The 23,750-nt window shown below is 41.3% G+C and overlaps 1 protein-coding gene across 1 annotated transcript; it reads right to left on the minus strand.

Annotated features, from left to right (window-relative positions):
- Window positions 1-962: 962 nt before the first annotated feature.
- On the minus strand, window positions 963-2,615 carry LOC124564244 (piggyBac transposable element-derived protein 4-like). Its single transcript, XM_047130998.1, has one exon. The coding sequence runs from the start codon at window positions 2,613-2,615 to the stop codon at window positions 963-965; it is 1,653 nt and encodes a 550-aa protein (XP_046986954.1).
- Between the last annotated feature and the right edge of the window lie 21,135 nt (window positions 2,616-23,750).

Consider the following 23,750-nt stretch of genomic DNA (forward strand, 5'->3'; position numbering starts at 1 on the left):
GATCCTGCAGTGCTGTATCGGAAACTAATACTGGTCTCACAGGGAATGCTCAAAGCACCGACTGTAAGAAGAGTCTCTATTCTTGTACTTAAGGCGGCATTGTGCCTTTTGCATTTAATTCCGATGCGATTTCTGTGTTTCATCGTCAATGTGAAGGTCCTAGAAATACATTGAACCTGCAGTGGTGTATCAGAAACTAATACTGGTCTCACAGGGAATGCTCAAAGCACCGACTGTAAGAAGAGTCTCTATTCTTGTACTTAAGGCGGCATTGTGCCTTTTGTATTTAATTCCGATGCGATTTCTGTGTTTCATCGTCAATGTGAAGGTCCAAGGAATACATTGAACCTTCAGTGGTGTATCGGAAACTAATACTGGCCTCACAGGGAATGCTCAAAACACCGACTGTAAGACGAGTCTCTATTCTTGTACATAAGGTGGCATTGTGCCTTTTGTACTTAATTCCGATGCGATTTCTGTGTTTCATCGTCAATGTGAAGGTCCAAGGAATACATTGAACCTTCAGTGGTGTATCGGAAACTAATACAGGTCTCACAGGGAATGCTCAAAGCACTGACGGTAAGAATGGTCTCTATTCTTGTACTTAAGGCGGCATTGTGCCTTTTGAATTTAACACTCTCTGTACCAGGCCTATTTTATGCACCCGTCCCTAGAAACCGGGCAATTTTACCAATATTAAAAAAATTACTGCATCAAATCTACTGTTTGGATTGTGGCAAATTTGGTACCATCTTGAAGCTGCACATTTCTACTTTAATTCTGAGTGAAAGAAACTACTTTACAATGCACAGCTTTAAGGTACAGTTATAGAAATCACTTAGATGTTTTAAGAATTTAGAAAAAGTCATACGAATAAGGGAATACAATTGTGATTTATTTTTAACCAAAATTGTGGCACTACATTACATGTTTCTGATAGTATACAGTATTACATATAAATTTCACACAGAATCATATTGTTTTTTAGTGTGGAAAATTTTAAAGCAAGGTTCCAGGCAGAGTGCAACGCCACACTGTTCACATTCGTATCGTGTCTCTTTGCGAGAAGCCTTGCCACTCTGTTTCTTGCTCCTGGAACTGCACACGTGACACACACGAGCAGCATACTTCTTAGTAGTTGCAGGTATGTGCTGCAAAAAATGTCTCTTTGTTAGCCGACCTACAGTTCCTTCATTTCTTGGAATGAATTCAAGTGTGTCGTCTTCAACAAGCTGAACTGCAAGCACTGTTATAAAGTCTGTTATTGTAATTTTCTTCCTGTGCACTGCATTGTACAGCCAAAATGCATTTGATACTCCCATAAGCAGCAAATGGAAATATAATTTTCGCCACCATTTCACAGTTCTGTGCTGGAACGGATTGTACTGCAGGCGTTGGTCTCCAATATCCACTCCAATTTTATTGAGGTTGTAATCAAGTACCTGAAGTGGTTTCAATACTACAGACCCATTTCTCTTAGTATGCGTACCAAATGTTGCTTGATGCCTTGTAGACAATGTATACACATCTCTCTTATCTTTCCACTTCATTGCCAATACATTATCTTTACGCCGAAAAGACATTTCGCCCTTTTTCAGCTTAGCAGATACTAAATCTTTAGGCAATCCTTTCCTGGATTTGTTCACAGTACCAACAGCTCCAGTGCCTTTCTCTGCCAGTTGCTGAAATAGCTCTGGACTGGAATAAAATCGATCTAAATACACAGTGTGGCCTTTGTTCAGCAAGCTGCTGTCAGACAACAATCGCAAAATAACCGCAGACGAAGAATTGTCAACAATATGCTTACCAGCATAAACTTCAAAATTTACAACATAGCCACTACTGGCTTCAGCAACAGCATATACTTTCAGTCCATACTTATGAGGCTTATTTTGCATGTAAACACGGAAACTCACACGACCTCGAAATGGGCAAATTCCTTCATCAATTGTCACTTTTTCTGAGGGACGATATGCCTGGATACATCGCTCCTTCAAATTATTATAATATGGCAAAACTTTGTAAAGTGGATGAAATCCATCTTCGCCTGGTTTTTTCTGATTTGAATTGTCAACAAGATGCAAGCATGACAGTATCTGAGTGAAACGCAAACGGCTCATGACATGGGGACAAAAGTTACAACTAAGAACAGGATTAGTGCTCCAATGGTCCGCAATTTTTGGCTTTTTCGAAACACACATGTGGAAAATAATACCCAAGAAACGCCTCATCTCACTTATAGTCACTGGCTTCCACGAACTCAAAACTGAATGGGGCTTCAGATTATTTCCTCTTCTTTTCTTCTGTATTGTCTGTGATGCATACAAATTTGTCTGTCTCTTGAGTTCATTTACGTCACTGTCAGTAAGGAACACTTTACTGCAATCCAGTACAGAACTCGACTCATCAATATCCACTAGTATCTGCCTGGGTGTCGTGTTGACAGGCAGAGGTCGGTAGGTGTCAACTGCAGTCCACTCACTGTCTTTCGGATACGGCACAGCTGCTGGATTTGAAGCAACACCTTCAACATCATTCTCGTCTTCATCTGAAGACAAACTGTCATCAATCTCGTCTTCTAAAAAGAATATCACATTATGTGTAACTACATACATCGTTTACACATGTTCAACAGATATGTGCGTACTGCACAATTACGTGGAAAATTCGGAAATACGTACCTTCAAACACACCATTGCATTCAGAATCGTCTGAATCACTCTCTACATTATCCAGAGTGTCGCTATGATTGATCAAATCCGCAATTTCTGCGTCTGATAAACCGCGCCGAAACATGATGACAAACAACTGAATGATATACAGACTGAGAACGCAAAGATAAGTTTTAACATGAATTACAGCGCTGCCGTGACATCTATGGACGCATTTTGTTAATAAACATCTGAAAAACGTATAGCGCTGGCCAAACCCGTAGAAATAACGTTGCAGTGTTTTGAATGAAATTAAATGTAGCGGCCCGTAAATTTTACGGGCTTGGTGATTTTCGCGCGATCCCAGGCCCGTAAATTTTACGGGCTTGGCGCTTAGAGTGTTAATTCCGATGTGAATTCTGTGTTTCATCGTCAATGTGAAGGTCCAAGGGATACATTTAACCTGCAGTGGTGTATCGGAAACTAATACTGGTCTCACAGGGATTGCTCAAAGCACCGACTGTAAGAAGGGTCTCTATTCCTGTACTTAAGGCGGCATTGTGCCTTTTGAATTTAATTCCGAGAAAATTTCTGTGTTTCATCGTCAATGTGAAGGTCCAAGGAATACATTGTGAATTCAATGGTGTATCGGAAACTAATACTTGTCTCACAGGAAATGCTCAAAGCACCAACTGTAAGAAGAGTCTCTATTCTTGTACTTAAGGCGGCATTGCGCCTTTCGTATTTAATTCCGATGCGATTTCTATGTTTCATCGTCAATGTGAATGTCCAAGGAATACATTGAACCTGCAGTGTTGTATCGGAAACTAATACTGGTCTCACAGGGAATGCTCATAGCACCGACTGTAAGAAGAGTCTCTATTCTTGTACCTAAGATGGCATTGGCCTTTTGTATTTAATTCCGATGCGATTTCTGTGTTTCATCGTCAATGTGAAGGTCCAAGGGATACATTTAACCTGCAGTGGTGTATCGGAAACTAATACCGGTCTCACAGGGAATGCTCAAAGCACCGACTGTAAGATAGGCTCTATTCTTGTACTTATGACGGCATTGTGCCTTTTGTAATTAATTCCGATGCGATTTCTGTGTTTCATCGTCAATGTGAAGGTCCAAGGAATACATTGAACCTGCAGTGGTGTACCAGACACTAAAACTGGTCTCACAGAGAATGCTCAAAGCACCGACAGTAAGAAGAGTCTCTATTCTTGTAGTTAAGACGTCATAGTGCCTTTTGAATTTAATTCCGATGCGATTTCTGTGTTTCATCGTCAATGTGAAGGTCCAAGGAATACATTGAAACTGCAGTGGTGTATCGGAAATTAATACTGGTCTCACAGGGAATGCTCAAAACACCGACTGTAAGAAGATTTTCTATTCTTGTACTTAAGGCGGCATTGTGCCGTTTGTATTTAATTCCGATGCGATTTCTGTGTTTCATCGTCAATGTGAAGGTCCAAGGAATACATTGAAACTGCAGTGGTGTATCAGAAACTAATAGTGGTCTCACAGGGAATTCTCAGAGCACCGAATGTAAGAAGAGTCTCTATTCTTGTACTTAAGGGGGCATCTCGCCTTTTGTATTTAATTCCGATTCGATTTCTGTGTAACATCGTCAATGAGGAGGTCCAAGGAATACAATGAACCGGCAGTGGTGTATCGGAAACTAATACTGGTCTCACAGGGAATGCTCAAAGCACCGACAGTAAGAAGAGTCACTATTCTTGTACTTAAGGCGGCATTGTGCCTTTTGTATTAAACTCCGATGCGATTTCTGTGTTTCATCGTCAATGTGCAGGTCCAAGGAATACATTGATCCTGCAGTGCTGTATCGGAAACTATACTGGTCTCACAGGGAATGCTCATGGCACCGACTGTAAAAAGAGTCTCTATTCTTCTACTTAAGACAGCATTGTGCCTTTTGTATTTAATTCCGATGCGATTTCTGTGTTTCATCGTCAATGTGAAGGTCCCAAGAAATACATTGAACTTGCAGTGGTGTATCAGAAACTAATACTGGTCTCACAGGGAATGCTCAAAGCACCGACTGTAAGAAGAGTCTCTCTTCTTGTACTTAAGGCGGCATTGCGCCTTTTGTATTTAATTCCGATGCGATTTCTGTGTTTCATCGTCAATGTGAAGGTCCAAGGAATACATTGAACGTTCAGTGGTGTATCGGAAACTAATACTGGTCTCACAGGGAATGCTCAAAACACCGACTGTAAGACGAGGGCCTATTCTTGTACTTAAGGCGGCATTGCGCCTTTTGAATTTAATTCCGATGCGATTTCTGTGTTTCATCGTCGATGTGAAGGTCCAAGGAATACATTGTGCCTGCCGTGGTGTATCGGAAATTAATACTTGTCTAACAGGGAATGCTCAAAGCACCGACTGTAAGAAGAGTCTCTATTCTTGTACTTAAGCTGGCATTGTGCCTTTTGTATTTAATTCCGATGCGATTTCTGTGTTTCATCGTCAATGTGAAGGTCCAAGGAATACATTGAACCTGCAGTGGTGTATCGGAAACTAATACTGGTCTCACAGGAAATGCTCATAGCACCGACTGTAAGAAGAGTCTCTATTCTTGTACTTAAGACGGCATTGTGCCTTTTGTATTTAATTCCGATGCGATTTCTGTGTTTTATCGTCAATGTGAAGGTCCAAGGAATACATCGAACCAGCAGTTGTGTATCAGAAACTAATACTGTACTCACAGGGATTGCTCAAAGTACCGACTGTAAGAAGGGTCTCTATTCTTGTACGTAAGGCGGCATTGCGCCTTTTGTATTTAATTCCGATGCGATTTCTGTGTCACATCGTCAATGTGTAGGTCCAAGGAATACATTGAACCTGCAGTGGTGTATCGGAAACTAATACCGGTCTCACAGGGAATGCTCAAAGCACCGACTGTAAGATAGGCTATATTCTTGTACTTATGACTTCATTGTGCCTTTTGTATTTAACTCCGATGCGATTTCTGTGTTTCATAGTCAATGTGAAGGTCCAAGGAATACATTGAACCTGCAGTGGTGTATCAGAAACTAAAACTGATCTCACAGGGAATGCTCAAAGCACCGACTGTAATAAGAGTCTCTATTCTTGTACTTAAGGTGGCATTGCGCCTTTTGTATTTAATTCCGATGCGATTTCTGTGTTTCAACGTCAATGTGAAGGTCCAAGGAATACATTGAACCTGCAGTGGTGTATCGGAAACTAATACTGGTCTCACAGGGAATGCTCAAAGCACCGAAAGTAAGAAGAGTCTCTATTCTTGTACCTCAGGCACCATTGTGCCTTTTGTATTTAACTCCGATGCGATTTCTGTGTTTCATCGTCAATGTGAAGGTCCAAGGAATACATTGATCCTGCAGTGGTGTATCGGAAACTAATACTGGTCTCACAGGGAATTCTCATGGCACCGACTGTAAAAAGAGTCTCTATTCTTGTATTTAAGACAGCATTGTGCGTTTTGTATTTAATTCCGGTGCGATTTCTGTGTTTCATCGTCAATGTGAACGTCCTAGAAATACATTGAACCTGCAGTGGTGTATCAGAAACTAATACTGGTCTCACAGGGAATGCTCCAAGCACCGACTGTAAGAAGAGTCTCTATTCTTGTACTTAAGGCGGCATTGTGCCTTTTGTATTTAATTCCGATGCGATTTCTGTGTTTCATCGTCAATGTGATGGTCCAAGGAATACATTGAACCTTCAGTGGTGTATCGGAAACTAATACTGGTCTCACAGGGAATGCTCAAAACACCGACTGTAAGACGAGTCTCTATTCTTGTACATAAGGTGGCATTGTGCCTTTTGTACTTAATTCCGATGCGATTTCTGTGTTTCATCGTCAATGTGAAGGTCCAAGGAATACATTGAACCTTCAGTGGTGTATCGGAAACTAATACAGGTCTCAGAGGGAATGCTCAAAGCACCGACTGTAAGAATGGTCTCTATTCTTGTACTTAAGGCGGCATTTGCCTTTTGAATTTAATTCCGATGCGATTTCTGTGCTTCATCGTCAATGTGAAGGTCCAAGGAATACATTGTGCCTGCAATGGTGTATCGGAAACTAATACTTGTCTCACAGGAAATGCTCAAAGCACCGACTGTAAGAAGAGTCTCTATTCTTGTACTTACGGCGGCATTGCGCCTTTCGTATTTAATTCCGATGCGATTTCTGTGTTTCATCGTCAGTGTGAATGTCCAAGGAATACATTGAACCTGCAGTGGTGTATCGGAAACTAATACTGCTCTCACAGAGAATGCTCATAGCACCGACTGTAAGAAGAGTCTCTATTCTTGTACTTAAGATGGCATTGGCCTTTTGTATTTAATTCCGATGCGATTTCTGTGTTTCATCGTCAATGTGAAGGTCCAAGGGATACATTTAACCTGCAGTGGTGTATCGGTAACTAATACCGGTCTCACAGGAAATGCTCAAAGCACCGACTGTAAGATAGGCTCTATTCCTGTACTTATGACGGCATTGTGCCTTTTGTAATTAATTCCGATGCGATTTCTGTGTTTCATCGTCAATGTGAAGGTCCAACGAATACATTGAACCTGCAGTGGTGTACCAGACACTGAAACTGGTCTCACAGAGAATGCTCAAAGCACCGACAGTAAGAAGAGTCTTTATTCTTGTACTTAAGGCGGGATTGTGCCTTTTGTATCTAACTGCGATGCGATTTCTGTGTTTCATAGTCATGTGAAGGTCCAAGGAATACATTGAACCTGCAGTGGTGTATCGGAAACTAATACTGGTCTCACAGGGAATGCTCAAAGCACCGACAGTAAGAAGTGTCTTTATTCTTGTACTTAAGGCCGCATTGTGCCTTTTGTATTTAACTCTGATGCGATTTCTGTGTTTCATAGTCAATGTGAAGGTCCAAGGAATACATTGAACCTGCAGAGGTGTATCGGACGCTAATACTGTTCTCACAGGGCATGCTCAAAGCACCGACTGTAAGAAGAGTCTCTATTCTTGTACTTAAGGCGGCATTGTGCCTTTTGTATTTAATACCGGTGCGATTTCTGTGTTTCATCCTCAATGTCAAGGTCCAAGGAATTCATTGAACCTGCAGTGGTGTATCGGAAACTAATACTGGTCTCACAGGGAATGCTCAAAGCACCGACTGTAAGAAGAGTCTCTATTCTTGTACTTAAGGCGGCATAGTGCCTTTTGAATTTAATTCCGATGCGATTTCTGTGTTTCATCGTCAATGTGAAGGTCCAAGGAACACATTGAACCTGCAGTGGTGTATCGGAAATTAATACTGGTCTCACAGGGAATGCTCAAAACACCGACTGTAAGAAGATTTTCTATTCTTGTACTTAAGGCGGCATTGTGCCGTTTGTATTTAATTCCGATGCGATTTCTGTGTTTCATCGTCAATGTGAAGGTCCAAGGAATACATTGAAACTGCAGTGGTGTATCAGAAACTAATACTGGTCTCACAGGGAATGCTCAGAGCACCGACTGTAAGAAGAGTCTCTATTCTTGTACTTTAGGGGCATTTCGCCTTTTGTATTTAATTCCGATGCGATTTCTGTGTTTGATCGTCAATGAGAAGGTCCAAGGAATACAATTAACCGGCAGTGGTGTATCGGAAACTAATACTGGTCTCACAGGGAATGCTCAAAGCACCGACAGTAAGAAGAGTCTCTATTCTTGTACTTATGACAGCATTGTGCTTTTGTATTTAATTCCGATGCGATTTCGGTGTTTCATCATCAATGTGAAGGTCCAAGAAATACATTGAACTTGCAGTGGTGTATCAGAAACTAATAATGGTCTCACAGGGAATGCTCAAAGCACCGACTGCAAGAAGAGTCTCTCTTCTTGTACTTATGGCGGCATTGCGCCTTTTGTATGAAATTCCGATGCGATTTCTGTGTTTCATCGTCAATGTGAAGGTCCAAGGAATATATTGAACCTGCAGTGGTGTATCGGAAACTAATACTGGTCTCACAGGGAATGCTCAAAGCATCGACTATAAGAAGAGTCTCTATTATTGTACTTAAGGCGGCATTGCGCCTTTTGTATTTAATTCAGATGCGATTTCTGTGTCACATCGTCAATGTGTAGGTCCAAGGAATACATTGATGTTGCAGTGGTGTATCGGAAATTAATACTGGTCTTACAGGGAATGCTCATGGCACCGACTGTAAGAAGAGTCTCTATTCTTGTACTTAAGACAGCATTGTGCCTTTTGTATTTAATTCCGATGCGATTTCTGTGTTTCTTCGTCAATGTGAGGGTCCAAGGAATACATTGAACCTGCAGTGGTTTATCAGAAACTAATACTGGTCCCACAGGGAATGCTCAAAGCACCGACTGAAAGAAGAGGCTCTATTCTTGTACTTACGGCGGCATTGCGCCTTTTGTATTTAATTCCGATGCGATTTCTGTGTTTCATCGTCAATGTGAAGGTCCAAGAAATACATTGAACCTGCAGTGGTGTATCGGAAACTAATACTGGTCTCACAGGGAACGCTCAAAGCATCGACTGTAAGAAGAGTCACTATTATTGTACTTAAGGCGGTATTGCGCCTTTTGTATTTAATTCCGATGCGATTTCTGTGTCACATCGTCAATGTGTAGGTCCAAGGAATACATTGAACCTGCAGTGGTGTATCGGAAACTAATACCGGTCTCACAGGGAATGCTCAAAGCACCGACTGTAAGATAGGCTATATTCTTGTACTTATGACGGCATTGTGCTTTTTGTATTTAACTCCGATGCGATTTCTGTGTTTCATAGTCAATGTGAAGGTCCAAGGAATACATTGAACCTGCAGTGGTGTATCAGAAACTAAAACTGATCTCACAGGGAATGCTCAAAGCACCGACTGTATTAAGAGTCTCTATTCTTGTACTTAAGGTGGCATTGCGCCTTTTGTATTTAATTCCGATGCGATTTCTGTGTTTCAACGTCAATGTGAAGGTCCAAGGAATACATTGAACCTGCAGTGGTGTATCGGAAACTAATACTGGTCTCACAGGGAATGCTCAAAGCAACGAAAGTAAGAAGAGTCTCTATTCTTGTACCTCAGGCACCATTGTGCCTTTTGTATTTAACTCCGATGCGATTTCTGTGTTTCATCGTCAATGTGAAGGTCCAAGGAATACATTGATCCTGCAGTGGTGTATCGGAAACTAATACTGGTCTCACAGGGAATTCTCATGGCACCGACTGTAAAAAGAGTCTCTATTCTTGTACTTAAGACAGCATTGTGCGTTTTGTATTTAATTCCGATGCGATTTCTGTGTTTCATCGTCAATGTGAACGTCCTAGAAATACATTGAACCTGCAGTGGTGTATCAGAAACTAATACTGGTCTCACAGGGAATGCTCAAAGCACCGACTGTAAGAAGAGTCTCTATTCTTGTACTTAAGGCGGCATTGTGCCTTTTGTATTTAATTCCGATGCGATTTCTGTGTTTCATCGTCAATGTGAAGGTCCAAGGAATACATTGAACCTTCAGTGGTGTATCGGAAACTAATACTGGTCTCACAGGGGATGCTCAAAACACCGACTGTAAGACGAGTCTCTATTCTTGTACATAAGGTGGCATTGTGCCTTTTGTACTTAATTCCGATGCGATTTCTGTGTTTCATCGTCAATGTGAAGGTCCAAGGAATACATTGAACCTGCAGTGGTGTATCGGAAATTAATTCTGGTCTCACAGGGAATGCTCAAAACACCGACTGTAAGAAGATTTTCTATTCTTGTACTTAAGGCGGCATTGTGCCGTTTGTATTTAATTCCGATGCGATTTCTGTGTTTCATCGTCAATGTGAAGGTCCAAGGAATACATTGAAACTGCAGTGGTGTATCAGAAACTAATACTGGTCTCACAGGGAATGCTCAGAGCACCGACTGTAAGAAGAGTCTCTATTCTTGTACTTAAGACAGCATTGTGCTTTTGTATTTAATTCCGATGCGATTTCTGTGTTTCTTCGTCAATGTGAGGGTCCAAGGAATACATTGAACCTGCAGTGGTTTATCAGAAACTAATACTGGTCCCACAGGGAATGCTCAAAGCACCGACTGAAAGAAGAGTCTCTATTCTTGTACTTACGGCGGCATTGCGCCTTTTGTATTTAATTCCGATGCGATTTCTGTGTTTCATCGTCAATGTGAAGGTCCAAGAAATACATTGAACCTGCAGTGGTGTATCGGAAACTAATACTGGTCTCACAGGGAACGCTCAAAGCATCGACTGTAAGAAGAGTCACTATTATTGTACTTAAGGCGGTATTGCTCCTTTTGTATTTAATTCAGATGCGATTTCTGTGTTTCATTGTCAATGTGAATGTCCAACGAATAAATTGAACACGCAGTGGTGTATCGGAAACTAATACTGGTCTCACTGGGAATGCTCAAACCACCGACTGTAAGAAGAGTCGCTATTCTTGTACTTATGACGGCATTGTGCCTTTTGGATTTAATTAGGGTGCGATTTCTGTGTTTCATCGTCAATGTGAAGGTCCAAGGAATACATTGAACCTGCAGTGGTGTATCAGAAAGTAATACTGGTCTCACAGGGAATGCTCAAAGCACCGACTGTAAGAAGAGTCTCTATTGTTGTACTTAAGGCGGCATTGCGCCTTTTGTATTTAATTCCGATGCGATTTCTGTGTTTCATCGTCAACGTGAAGGTCCAAGGAATACATGAACCTGCAGTGGTGTATCGGAAACTAATACTGGTCTCACAGGGAATGCTCAAAGCACCGACAGTAAGAAGAGTCTCAATTCTTGTACTTAAGGCGGCATTGTGCCTTTTGTATTTAACTCCGATGCGATTTCTGTGTTTCATTGTCAATGTGAAGGTCCAAGGAATACATGGAACCTGCAGTGGTGTACCAGAAACTAATACTGGTCTCACAGGAAATGCTCAAAGCACCGACTGTAAGAAGAGTCTCTATTCTTGTACTTAAGGAGGCATTGCGCCTTTTGTAATTAATTCCGATGCGATTTCTGTGTTTCATCGTCAATGTAAAGGTCCAAGGAATACATTGAAACTGCAGTGGTGTATCGGAAACTAATACTGGTCTCACAGGGAATGCTCTAAGCACCGACTGTTAGAAGAGTCTCTATTCTTGTACTTAAGACGGCATAGTGCCTTTTGAATTTAATTTCGATGCGATTTCTGTGTTTCATCGTCAATGTGAAGGCCCAAGGAATACATTGAAACTGCAGTGGGCTATCGGAAACTAATCCTGGTCTCACAGGAAAGGATCAAAGCACAGACTGTAAGAAGAGTCTCTTTTCTCGCACTTAAGGCGGCATTGTGCCTTTTGTATTTAATTCCGATGCGATCTCTGTGATTCGTCGTCCAAATAAAGGACCAAGGAACACATTGAACGTGCAGTGGTGTATCGGAAACTAATACTGGTCTCACAGAAAAGGATCATATCACAGACTCTAAGAAATCTCACTCTTCGTGCACTTAAGGCGGCTTTGTGCCTTTTGTATTTAATTAAGATGCGATTTCTGTGTTTCATCGTCAATGTGTATGTCCAAGGCATACATTGAACCTGCAGTGGTGAATCGGAAACTAATACTGGTCTCACAGGAAAGGATCAAAAGACAGACTCTAAGATGTCTCACTCTTCTTGCACTTAAGGCGGCTATGTGGCTTTTGTATTTAAATCCGATGTAATTTGAGTGTTCATCGTCAATGTGTATGTCCAAGGAATACATTGAACCAGCAGTGGTGTATCGGAAACTAATACTGGTCTCACAGGGAACGCTTAAATCACCGACTGTAAGAAGAGTCTCTATTGTTGTACTTAAATCGGCATTGTGCCTTTTGTATTTAATTCCGATGTGATATATATGTTTCATCGTCAATGTGAGGTCCAAGGAACCCATTGAACCTGCAGTGGTGTATCGGAAACTAATACTGGTCTCACAGGAAAAGGTCAAAGCAAAGACTCGAAGAAGTCTCACTCTTCCTGCACTTAATGCAGCATTGCGCCTTTTGTATTTAATTCCAATGTAACTTCAGTGGTTCATCGTCAATGTGTATGTCCTAGGAATACATTGTACCTGCAGTGGTAAATCGGAAACTAATACTGGTCTCACAGGGAATGCCCAAAGCACCGACTGTAAGAAGAGTCTCTATTCTTGTACTTAAGGAGGCATTGTACCTTTTATATTTTATTCCGATGCGATTTCTGTGTTTCATCGTCAATGTGTATGTCCAAGGAATACATTGAACCTGCAGTGGTGCATCGGAAACTAATACTGGTCTCACAGGGAATGCTCAAAACACCGACTGAAAGAAGAGTCTCTGTTCTTGTACTTAAGGCGGCATTGTGCCTCTTGTATTTAATTCCGATGCGATTTCTATGTATCATCGTAAATGTGATTTTCCAAGGAATACATTGAAGAGTGCAGTGGTGTATCGGAAACTATTACTGGTTTCACAGGGAATGCTCAAAGCACCGACTGTAAGAAGAGTCTCTTTTCTTGTACTTAAGGCGGCATTGTGCCTTTTGTATTTCATTCCGATGCGATTTCTGTGTTTCGTCGTCAATGTGTAAATCCAAGGAATACATTGAACCTGCAGTGGTCTTTCTGAAACTAATACTCGTCTCACAGGGAATGCTCAAAGCACCGACTGTAAGAAGAGTCTCTATTCTTGTACTAAGGCGGCATTGTGCCTTTTGTATTTCATTCCAATGCGATATCTGTGTATCATCGTCAATGTGTATGTCCAAGGAATACATTGAACCTGCAGTGGTGTATCGGAAACTAATACTGGTCTCACAGTGAATGCTCAAAGCACCGACTGTAAGAAGAGTCTCTATTCTTGTACTTAATGCGGTATTGTGCCTTTTGTATTTATTTCCGATGCGATTTCAGTGATTCATCGTCAATGTGTATGTCCGAGGAATACATTGAACCTGCAGATGTGTATCGGAAAGTAATACTGGTCTCACAGGGAATGCTCAAAGCACCGACTGTAAGAAGAGTCACTATTCTTGTACTTAAGGGGGTATTGTTCCATTTGTATTTAATTCCGATGCAATTTCAGTGTTCATCGTCAATGTGTATGTCCGAGGAATACATTGAACCTGCAGAGGTGTATCGGAAACTAATACTGGTCTCACAGGGAATGCTCAAAGCACCGACTGTAAGAAGAGTCTCTATTCTTGTACTTAAGGCGCCATTGTGTCATTTGTTTTTAATTCCGATGCGAATTCTGTGTTTCATCGTCAATGTGAAGCCCCAAGGAATACATTGAACGTGTAGTGGTCTATCGGAAACTAATACTGGTCTCACAGGATAGGATCAAACACAGACTCTAAGAAGTCTCCCTCTTCTTGCACATAAGTCGGCATTGTGCCTTTTGTATTTAATTTCGATGTAACTTCATTGTTTGATCGACAATGTGTATGTCCAAGGAATACATTGAACCCGCAGTGGTGTATCGGAATCTAATACTGGTCTCACAGGAAAGGATCAAAGGACAGACTCTAAGAAGTCTCACTCTTCGTGCACTTAAGGCGGCATTGCGCCTTTAGTATTTAATTCCAATGTAATTTCAGTGGTTCATCGTCAATGTGTATGTCCTAGGAATACATTGAACCTGCAGTGGTGTATCAGAAACTAATACAGATCTCGCAGGGAACGCTCAAAGCACCGACTGTAAGAAGAGTCTCTATTCTTGTACTTAAGGCGGCATTGCGCCTTTTGTATGTAATACCGATGTGATTTCTGTGTTTCATCGTCAATGTGAAGGTCCAAGGAATATATTGAACCTGCAGTGGTGTATCGGAAATTAATACTGGTCTTACAGGGAATGCTCATGGCACCGACTGTAAGAAGAGTCTCTATTCTTGTACTTAAGACAGCATTATGCCTTTTGTATTTAATTCCGATGCGATTTCTGTGTTTCTTCGTCAATGTGAGGGTCCAAGGAATACATTGAACCTGCAGTGGTTTATCAGAAACTAATACTGGTCCCACAGGGAATGCTCAAAGCACCGACTGAAAGAAGAGTCTCTATTCTTGTACTTACGGCGGCATTGCGCCATTTGTATTTAATTCCGATGCGATTTCTGTGTTTCATCGTCAATGTGAAGGTCCAAGAAATACATTGAACCTGCAGTGGTGTATCGGAAACTAATACTGGTCTCACAGGGAACGCTCAAAGCATCGACTGTAAGAAGAGTCACTATTATTGTACTTAAGGCGGTATTGCTACTTTTGTATTTAATTCAGATGCGATTTCTGTGTTTCATTGTCAATGTGAATGTCCAACGAATAAATTGAACACGCAGTGGTGTATCGGAAACTAATACTGGTCTCACTGGGAATGCTCAAACCACCGACTGTAAGAAGAGTCGCTATTCTTGTACTTATGACGGCATTGTGCCTTTTGGATTTAATTCCGATGCGATTTCTGTGTTTCATCGTCAATGTGAAGGTCCAAGGAATACATTGAACCTGCAGTGGTGTATCAGAAAGTAATACTGGTCTCACAGGGAATGCTCAAAGCACCGACTGTAAGAAGAGTCTATATTCTTGTACTTAAGGCGGCATTGCGCCTTTTGTATTTAATTCCGATGCGATTTCTGTGTTTCATCGTCAATGTGAAGGTCCAAGGAATACATGAACCTGCAGTGGTGTATCGGAAACTAATACTGGTCTCACAGGGAATGCTCAAAGCACCGACAGTAAGAAGAGTCTCAATTCTTGTACTTAAGGCGGCATTGTGCCTTTTGTATTTAACTCCGATGCGATTTCTGTGTTTCATTGTCAATGTGAAGGTCCAAGGAATACATGGAACCTGCAGTGGTGTACCAGAAACTAATACTGGTCTCACAGGAAATGCTCAAAGCACCGACTGTAAGAAGAGTCTCTATTCTTGTACTTAAGGAGGCATTGCGCCTTTTGTAATTAATTCCGATGCGATTTCTGTGTTTCATCGTCAATGTAAAGGTCCAAGGAATACATTGAAACTGCAGTGGTGTATCGGAAACTAATACTGGTCTCACAGGGAATGCTCTAAGCACCGACTGTTAGAAGAGTCTCTATTCTTGTACTTAAGACGGCATAGTGCCTTTTGAATTTAATTTCGATGCGATTTCTGTGTTTCATCGTCAATGTGAAGGCCCAAGGAATACATTGAAACTGCAGTGGGCTATCGGAAACTGATCCTGGTGTCACAGGAAAGGATCAAAGCACAGACTGTAAGAAGAGTCTCTTTTCTCGCACTTAAATCGGCATTGTGCCTTTTGTATTTAATTCCGATGTGATATATATGTTTCATCGTCAATGTGAGGTCCAAGGAACCCATTGAACCTGCAGTGGTGTATCGGAAACTAATACTGGTCTCACAGGAAAAGGTCAAAGCAAAGACTCGAAGAAGTCTCACTCTTCCTGCACTTAATGCGGCATTGCGCCTTTTGTATTTAATTCCAATGTAACTTCAGTGGTTCATCGTCAATGTGTATGTCCTAGGAATACATTGTACCTGCAGTGGTAAATCGGAAACTAATACTGGTCTCACAGGGAATGCCCAAAGCACCGACTGTAAGAAGAGTCTCTTTTCTTGTACTTAAGGCGGCATTGTGCCTTTTGTATTTCATTCCGATGCGATTTCTGGGTTTCGTCGTCAATGTGTAAATCCAAGGAATACATTGAACCTGCAGTGGTCTTTCTGAAACTAATACTCGTCTCACAGGGAATGCTCAAAGCACCGACTGTAAGAAGAGTCTCTATTCTTGTACTAAGGCGGCATTGTGCCTTTTGTATTTAATTCCAATGAGATATCTGTGTATCATCGTCAATGTGTATGTCCAAGGAATACATTGAACCTGCAGTGGTGTATCGGAAACTAATACTGGTCTCACAGTGAATGCTCAAAGCACCGACTGTAAGAAGAGTCTCTATTCTTGTACTTAAGGCGGTATTGTGCCTTTTGTATTTATTTCCGATGCGATTTCAGTGTTTCATCGTCAATGTGTATGTCCGAGGAATACATTGAACCTGCAGATGTGTATCGGAAACTAATACTGGTCTCACAGGGAATGCTCAAAGCACCGACTGTAAGAAGAGTCACTATTCTTGTACTTAAGGGGGTATTGTTCCATTTGTATTTAATTCCGATGCGATTTCAGTGTTCATCGTCAATGTGTATGTCCAAGGAATACATTGAACCTGCAGTGGTGTATCGGAAACTAATACTGGTCTCACAGTGAATGCTCAAAGCACCGACTGTAAGAAGAGTCTCTATTCTTGTACTTAAGGCGGTATTGTGCCTTTTGTATTTATTTCCGATGCGATTTCAGTGTTTCATCGTCAATGTGTATGTCCGAGGAATACATTGAACCTGCAGATGTGTATCGGAAACTAATACTGGTCTCACAGGGAATGCTCAAAGCACCGACTGTAAGAAGAGTCTCTATTCTTGTACTTAAAGCGGCATTGTGCGTTTTGTATTTAATTCCGATGTGATATCTGTGTTTCATTGTCAATGTGAAGGTCCAAGGAACACATCGAACCTGCAGTGGTGTACCGGAAACAAATTCTGGTCTCACAGGAAAAGATCAAAGCACAGACTCGAAGAAGTCTCACTCTTCCTGCACTTAAGGCGGCATTGCGCCTTTAGTATTTAATTCCAATGTAATTTCAGTGGTTCATCGTCAATGTGTATGTCCTAGGAATACATTGAACCTGCAGTGGTGTATCGGAAACTAATACTGGTCTCACAGGGAATGCTCAAAGCACCGACTCTAAGAAGAGTCTCTATTCTTGTACTTAAGGCGGCATTGCGCCTTTCGTATTTAATTCCGATGCGATTTCTGTGTTTCATCGTCAATTTGAAGGTCCAAGGAATACATTGAACCTGCAGTGGTGTATCGGAAACTAATACTAGTCTCACAGGAAAGGATCACAGCACAGACTCTAAGCAGCCTCACTCTTCTTGCACTTAAGGCGGCATTGTGCCTTTTGTATTTTATTTCGATGCGATTTCTGTGTTTCATCGTCAATGTGAAGGACCAAGGAATACATTGAACCTGCAGTGGTGAATCGGAAACTAATACTGGTCTCACAGGAAAGGATCAAAGCACAGACTCTAAGAAGTCACACTCTTCTTGCACTTAAGGCGGCATTGTGCCTTTTGTGTTTAATTCCGTTGCGATATCTGTGTTTCATCGTCAATGTGAATGTCCAAGGAATACATTGAAGCTGCAGTGGTGTATCGGAAACTAATACTGGTCTCACAGGAAAGGATCAAAGCACAGGTTCTAAGAAGTCTCACTCTTCTTGCACTTAAGTCGGCATTGCGCTTTTGTATTTAATTTCGATGTAATTTCAGTGTTTCATCGTCAATGTGTATGTCCAAGGAATACATTGAACCTGCAGTGGTGTATCGGAAACTAATACTGGTCTCACAGGTAAGGATCAAAAGACAGACTCTATGATGTCTCACTGTTCTTGCACTTAAGGCGGCATTGTGGCTTTTGTATTTAATTCCGATGTAATTTGAGTGTTTCATCGTCAATGTGTATGTCCAAGGAATACATTGAACCAGCAGTGGTGTTTCGGAAACTAATACTGGTCTCACAGGGAACGCTCAAAGCACCGACAGTAAGAAAACTCTCTATTGTTGTACTTAAAGCGGCATTGTGCCTTTTGTATTTAATTCCGATGTGATATATATGTTTCATCGTCAATGTGAGGTCCAAGGAACCCATTGAACATGCAGTGGTGTATCGGAAACTAATACTGGTCTCACAGGAAAAGGTCAAAGCACAGACTCGAAGAAGTCTCACTCTTCCTGCACTTAAGGCGGCATTGCGCCTTTTGTATTTAATTCCAATGTAATTTCAGTGGTTCATCGTCAATGTGTATGTCCAAGGAATACATTGTACCTGCAGTGGTGAATCGGAAACTAATACTGGTCTCACATGGAATGCTCAAAGCACCGACTATAAGATGAGTCTCTATTCTTGTACTGAAGGAGGCATTGTGCCTTCTGTATTCATTCCGATGCGATTTCTGTTTTTCCTCGTCAATGTGAAGGTCCAAGGAATACATTGAACCTTCAGTGGTGTATCGGAAACTAATACTGGTCTCACAGGGAAACCTCAAAGAACCGCCTGTAAGAACAGTCTCTATTCTTGTACTTAATGCGGCATTGTGCCTTTTGTATTTAATTCCGATGCGATTTGTGTTTCATCGTCAATGTGAAGGTCCAAGAAATACATTGAACCTGAAGTGGTGTATCGGAAATCAATACTGGTCTCACAGGAAAGGATCAAAGCACAGACTCTAAGAAGTCACACTCTTCTTGCACTTAAGGCGGTATTGTGCGTTTTGTATTTAATTCCGATCTAATTTCAGTATTTCATCACCAACGTGTACGTCCAAGGAATACATTGAATTTGCAGTGGTGTATCGGAAACTAATACTGGTCTCACAGAGAATGCTCAAAACACCGACAGTAAGAAGAGTCTCTATTCTTGTACTTAAGGCGGCATTGTGCCTTTTGTATTTAATTCCGATGCGATTTCTGTGTTTCATCGTCAATGTGTATGTCCAAGGAGTACATTGAACCTGCAGTGTTGTATCGGAAACTAATACTGGTCTCACAGGGAATGCTCAAAGCACCGACTGTAAGATGAGTCTCTATTCTTGTACTAAAGGCGGCATTGTGCCTTTTGTATATAATTCCGATGTGATTTCTGTGTTTCATCGTCAATGTGTATGTCCAAGGCATACATTGAACCTGTAGTGGTCTATCGGAAACTAATACTGGTCTCACAGGAAAGGATCAAAGCACAGACTCTAAGAAGTCTCACTCTTCTTGCACTTTAGTCGGCATTGTGCCTTTTGTATTTAATTCCGATGCGATCTCTGTGTTTCGTCGTCCATGTGAAGGTCCAAGGAATTCATTGAACGTGCAGTGCTGTATCGGAAACTAATACTGGTCTCACAGAAAAGGATCATATCACAGACTCTAAGAAATCTCACTCTTCGTGCACTTAAGGCGGCATTGTGCCTTTTGTATTTAATTCCGATGCGATTTCTGTGTTTCATCGTCAATGTGTATGTCCAAGGAATACATTGAACCTGCAATGGTGTATCGGAAACTAATACTGGTCTCACAGGAAAGGATCAAAAGACAGACTCTAAGATGTCTCACTCTTCTTGCACTTAAGCCGGCATTGTGGCTTTTGTATTTAAATCCGATGTAATTTGAGTGTTTCATCGTCAATGTGTATGTCCAAGGATTACATTGAACCAGCAGTGGTGTATCGGAAACTAATACTGGTCTCACAGGGAACGCTCAATTCACCGACTGTAAGAAGAGTCTCTATTGTTGTACTTAAAGCGGCATTGTGACTTTTGTATTTAATTCCGATGTGATATATATGTTTCATCGTCAATGTGAGGTCCAAGGAACCCATTGAAACTGCAGTGGTGTATCGGAAACTAATACTGGTCTCACAGGAAAAGATCAAAGCACAGACTCGAAGAAGTCTCACACTTCCTGCACTTAATGCGGCATTGCGCCTTTTGTATTTAATTCCAATGTAATTTCAGTGGTTCATCGTCAATGTGTATGGCCTAGGAATACATTGCACCTGCAGTGGTGAATCGGAAACTAATACTGGTCTCACAGGGAATGCCCAAAGCACCGACTGTAAGAAGAGTCTCTATTCTTGTACTTAAGGAGGCATTGTGCCTTTTAAAATTAATTCCGATGCGATTTCTGTATTTCATCGTCAATGTGTATGTCCAAGGAATACATTGAACCTGCAGTGGTGCATCGGAAACTAATACTGGTCTCACAGGGAATGCTCAAAACACCGACTGTAAGAAGAGTCTCTATTCTTGTACTTAAGACGGTATTGTGCCTTTTGTATTTATTTCCGATGCGATTTCAGTGTTTCATCGTCAATGTGTATGTCCGAGGAATACATTGAACCTGCAGAGGTGTATCGGAAACTAATACTGGTCTCACTGGGAATGCTCAAAGCACCGACTGTAAGAAGAGTCACTATTCCTGTACTTAAGGGGGTATTGTTCCTTTTGTATTTAATTCCGATTCGATTTCAGTGTTCATCGTCAATGTGTATGTCCGAGGAATACATTGAACCTGCAGAGGTGTATCGGAAACTAATACTGGTCTCACAGGGAATGCTCAAAGCACCGACTGTAAGAAGAGCCTCTATTCTTGTACTTAAGGCGGCATTGTGTCTTTTGTTTTTAATTCCGATGCGATTTCTGTGTTTCATCGTCGATGTGAAGCTCCAAGGAATACATTGAACCTGTAGTGGTCTATCGGAAACTAATACTGGTCTCACAGGAAAGGATCAAAGCACACACTCTAAGAAGTCTCCCTCTTCTTGCACTTAAGTCGGCATTGTGCCTTTTGTATTAAATTTCGATGTAACTTCATTGTTTGATCGACAATGTGTATGTCCAAGGAATACATTGAACCTGCAGTGGTGTATCGGAATCTAATACTGGTCTCACAGGAAAGGATCAAAGGACAGACTCTAAGAAGTCTCACTCTTCCTGCACTTATGGCGGCATTGCGCCTTTAGTATTTAATTCCAATGTAATTTCAGTGGTTCATCGTCAATGTGTATGTCCTAGGAATATATTGAACCTGCAGTGGTGTATCAGAAACTAATACTGATCTCGCAGGGAACGCTCAAAGCACCGACTGTAAGAAGAGTCTCTATTCTTGTACTTAAAGGGGCATTGTGCGTTTTGTATTTAATTCCGATGTGATATCTGTGTTTCATTGTCAATGTGAAGGTCCAAGGAACACATTGAACCTGCAGTGGTGTATCGGAAACTAATACTGGTCTCACAGGAAAGGATCACAGCACAGACTCTAAGCAGCCTCACTCTTCTTGCACTTAAGGCGGCATTGTGCCTTTTGTATTTTATTCCGATGCGATTTCTGTGTTTCATCGTCAATGTGAAGGACCAAGGAATACATTGAACCAGCAGTGGTGAATCGGAAACTAATACTGGTCTCACAGGAAAGGATCAAAGCACAGACTCTAAGAAGTCACACTCTTCTTGCACTTAAGGCGACATTGTGCCTTTTGTGTTTAATTCCGTTGCGATATCTGTGTTTCATCGTCAATGTGAATGTTCAAGGAATACATTGAAGCTGCAGTGGTGTATCGGAAATTAATACTGGTTTCACAGGAAAGGATCAAAGCACTGACTCTAAGAAGTCTCACTCTTCTTGCACTTATCTCGGCATTGTGTCTTTTGTAATTAATTCCCATGCGATTTCTGTGTTTCATCGTCAATATGAAGGTCCAAGGAATTCATTGAACCTGCTGTGGTGTATCGGAAACTAATACTGGTCTCACAAAAAAGGATCAAAACACAAAGAAGTCTCACTCTTCTTGCACTTAAGTCGGCATTGTGCTTTTGTATTTACTTTCGATGTAATTTCAGTGTTTCATCGTCAATGTGTATGTCCAAGGAATACATTGAACCTGCAGTGGTGTATCGGAAACTAATACTGGTCTCACAGGAAAGGATCAAAAGACAGACTCTATGATGTCCCACTGTTCTTGCACTTAAGGCGGCATTGTGGCCTTTGTATTTAATTCCGATGTAATTTGAGTGTTTCATCGTCAATGTGTATGTCCAAGGAATACATTGAACCAGCAGTGGTGTTTCGGAAACTAATACTGGTCTCACAGGGAACGCTCAAAGCACCGACTGTAAGAAGACTCTCTATTGTTGTACTTAAAGCGGCATTGTGCCTTTTGTATTTAATTCCGATGTGATATATATGTTTCATCGTAAATGTGAGGTCCAAGGAACCCATTGAACATGCAGTGGTGTATCGGAAACTAATACTGGTCTCACAGGAAAAGGTCAAAACACAGACTCGAAGAAGTCTCACTCTTCCTGCACTTAAGGCGGCATTGCGCCTTTTGTATTTAATTTCAATGTAATTTCAGTGGTTCATCGTCAATGTGTATGTCCTAGGAATACATTTTACCTGCAGTGGTTAATCGGAAACTAATACTGGTCTCACAGGGAATGCTCAAAGCACCGACTATAAGAAGAGTCTCTATTCTTGCACTTAAGGCGGCATTGTGGGTTTTGTATTTCATTCCGTTGCGATATCTGTGTTTCATCGACAATGTGAATGTCCAAGGAATACATTGAACCTGCAGTGGTGTATCGGAAACTACTGCTGGTCTCACAGGAAAGGATCAAAGCACAGGTTCTAAGAAGTCTCACTCTTCTTGCAGTTAAGGCGGCATTGTGCCTTTTGTATTTAATTCCGATCTAATTTCAGTATTTCATCACCAACGTGTACGTCCAAGGAATACATTGAATCTGCAGTGGTGTATCGGAAACTAATACTGGTATCACAGAGAATGCTCAAAACACCGACAGTAAGAAGAGTCTCTATTCTTGTACTAAAGGCGGCATTGTGCCTTTTGTATATAATTCCGATGTGATTTCTGTGTTTCATCGTCAATGTGTATGTCCAAGGCATACATTGAACCTGTAGTGGTCTATCGGAAACTAATACTGGTCTCACAGGAAAGGATCAAAGCACAGACTCTAAGAAGTCTCACTCTTCTTGCACTTTAGTCGGCATTGTGCCTTTTGTATTTAATTCCGATGCGATCTCTGTGTTTCGTCGTCCATGTGAAGGTCCAAGGAATACATTGAACGTGCAGTGCTGTATCGGAAACTAATACTGGTCTCACAGAAAAGGATCATATCACAGACTCTAAGAAATCTCACTCTTCGTGCACTTAAGGCGGCATTGTGCCTTTTGTATTTAATTCCGATGCGATTTCTGTGTTTCATCGTCAATGTGTATGTCCAAGGAATACATTGAACCTGCAATGGTGTATCGGAAACTAATACTGGTCTCACAGGAAAGGATCAAAAGACAGACTCTAAGATGTCTCACTCTTCTTGCACTTAAGCCGGCATTGTGGCTTTTGTATTTAAATCCGATGTAATTTGAGTGTTTCATCGTCAATGTGTATGTCCAAGGATTACATTGAACCAGCAGTGGTGTATCGGAAACTAATACTGGT

Source organism: Schistocerca americana, unplaced genomic scaffold (genome assembly GCF_021461395.2).
Source record: "Schistocerca americana isolate TAMUIC-IGC-003095 unplaced genomic scaffold, iqSchAmer2.1 HiC_scaffold_13, whole genome shotgun sequence".
NCBI lineage: Eukaryota > Metazoa > Arthropoda > Insecta > Orthoptera > Acrididae > Schistocerca > Schistocerca americana.

Excerpts from the sequence above, each read along its gene's own strand:
- LOC124564244 (XM_047130998.1), bottom strand. The coding sequence starts at position 2,615 with ATGTATGTAGTTACACATAATGTGATATTCTTTTTAGAAGACGAGATT.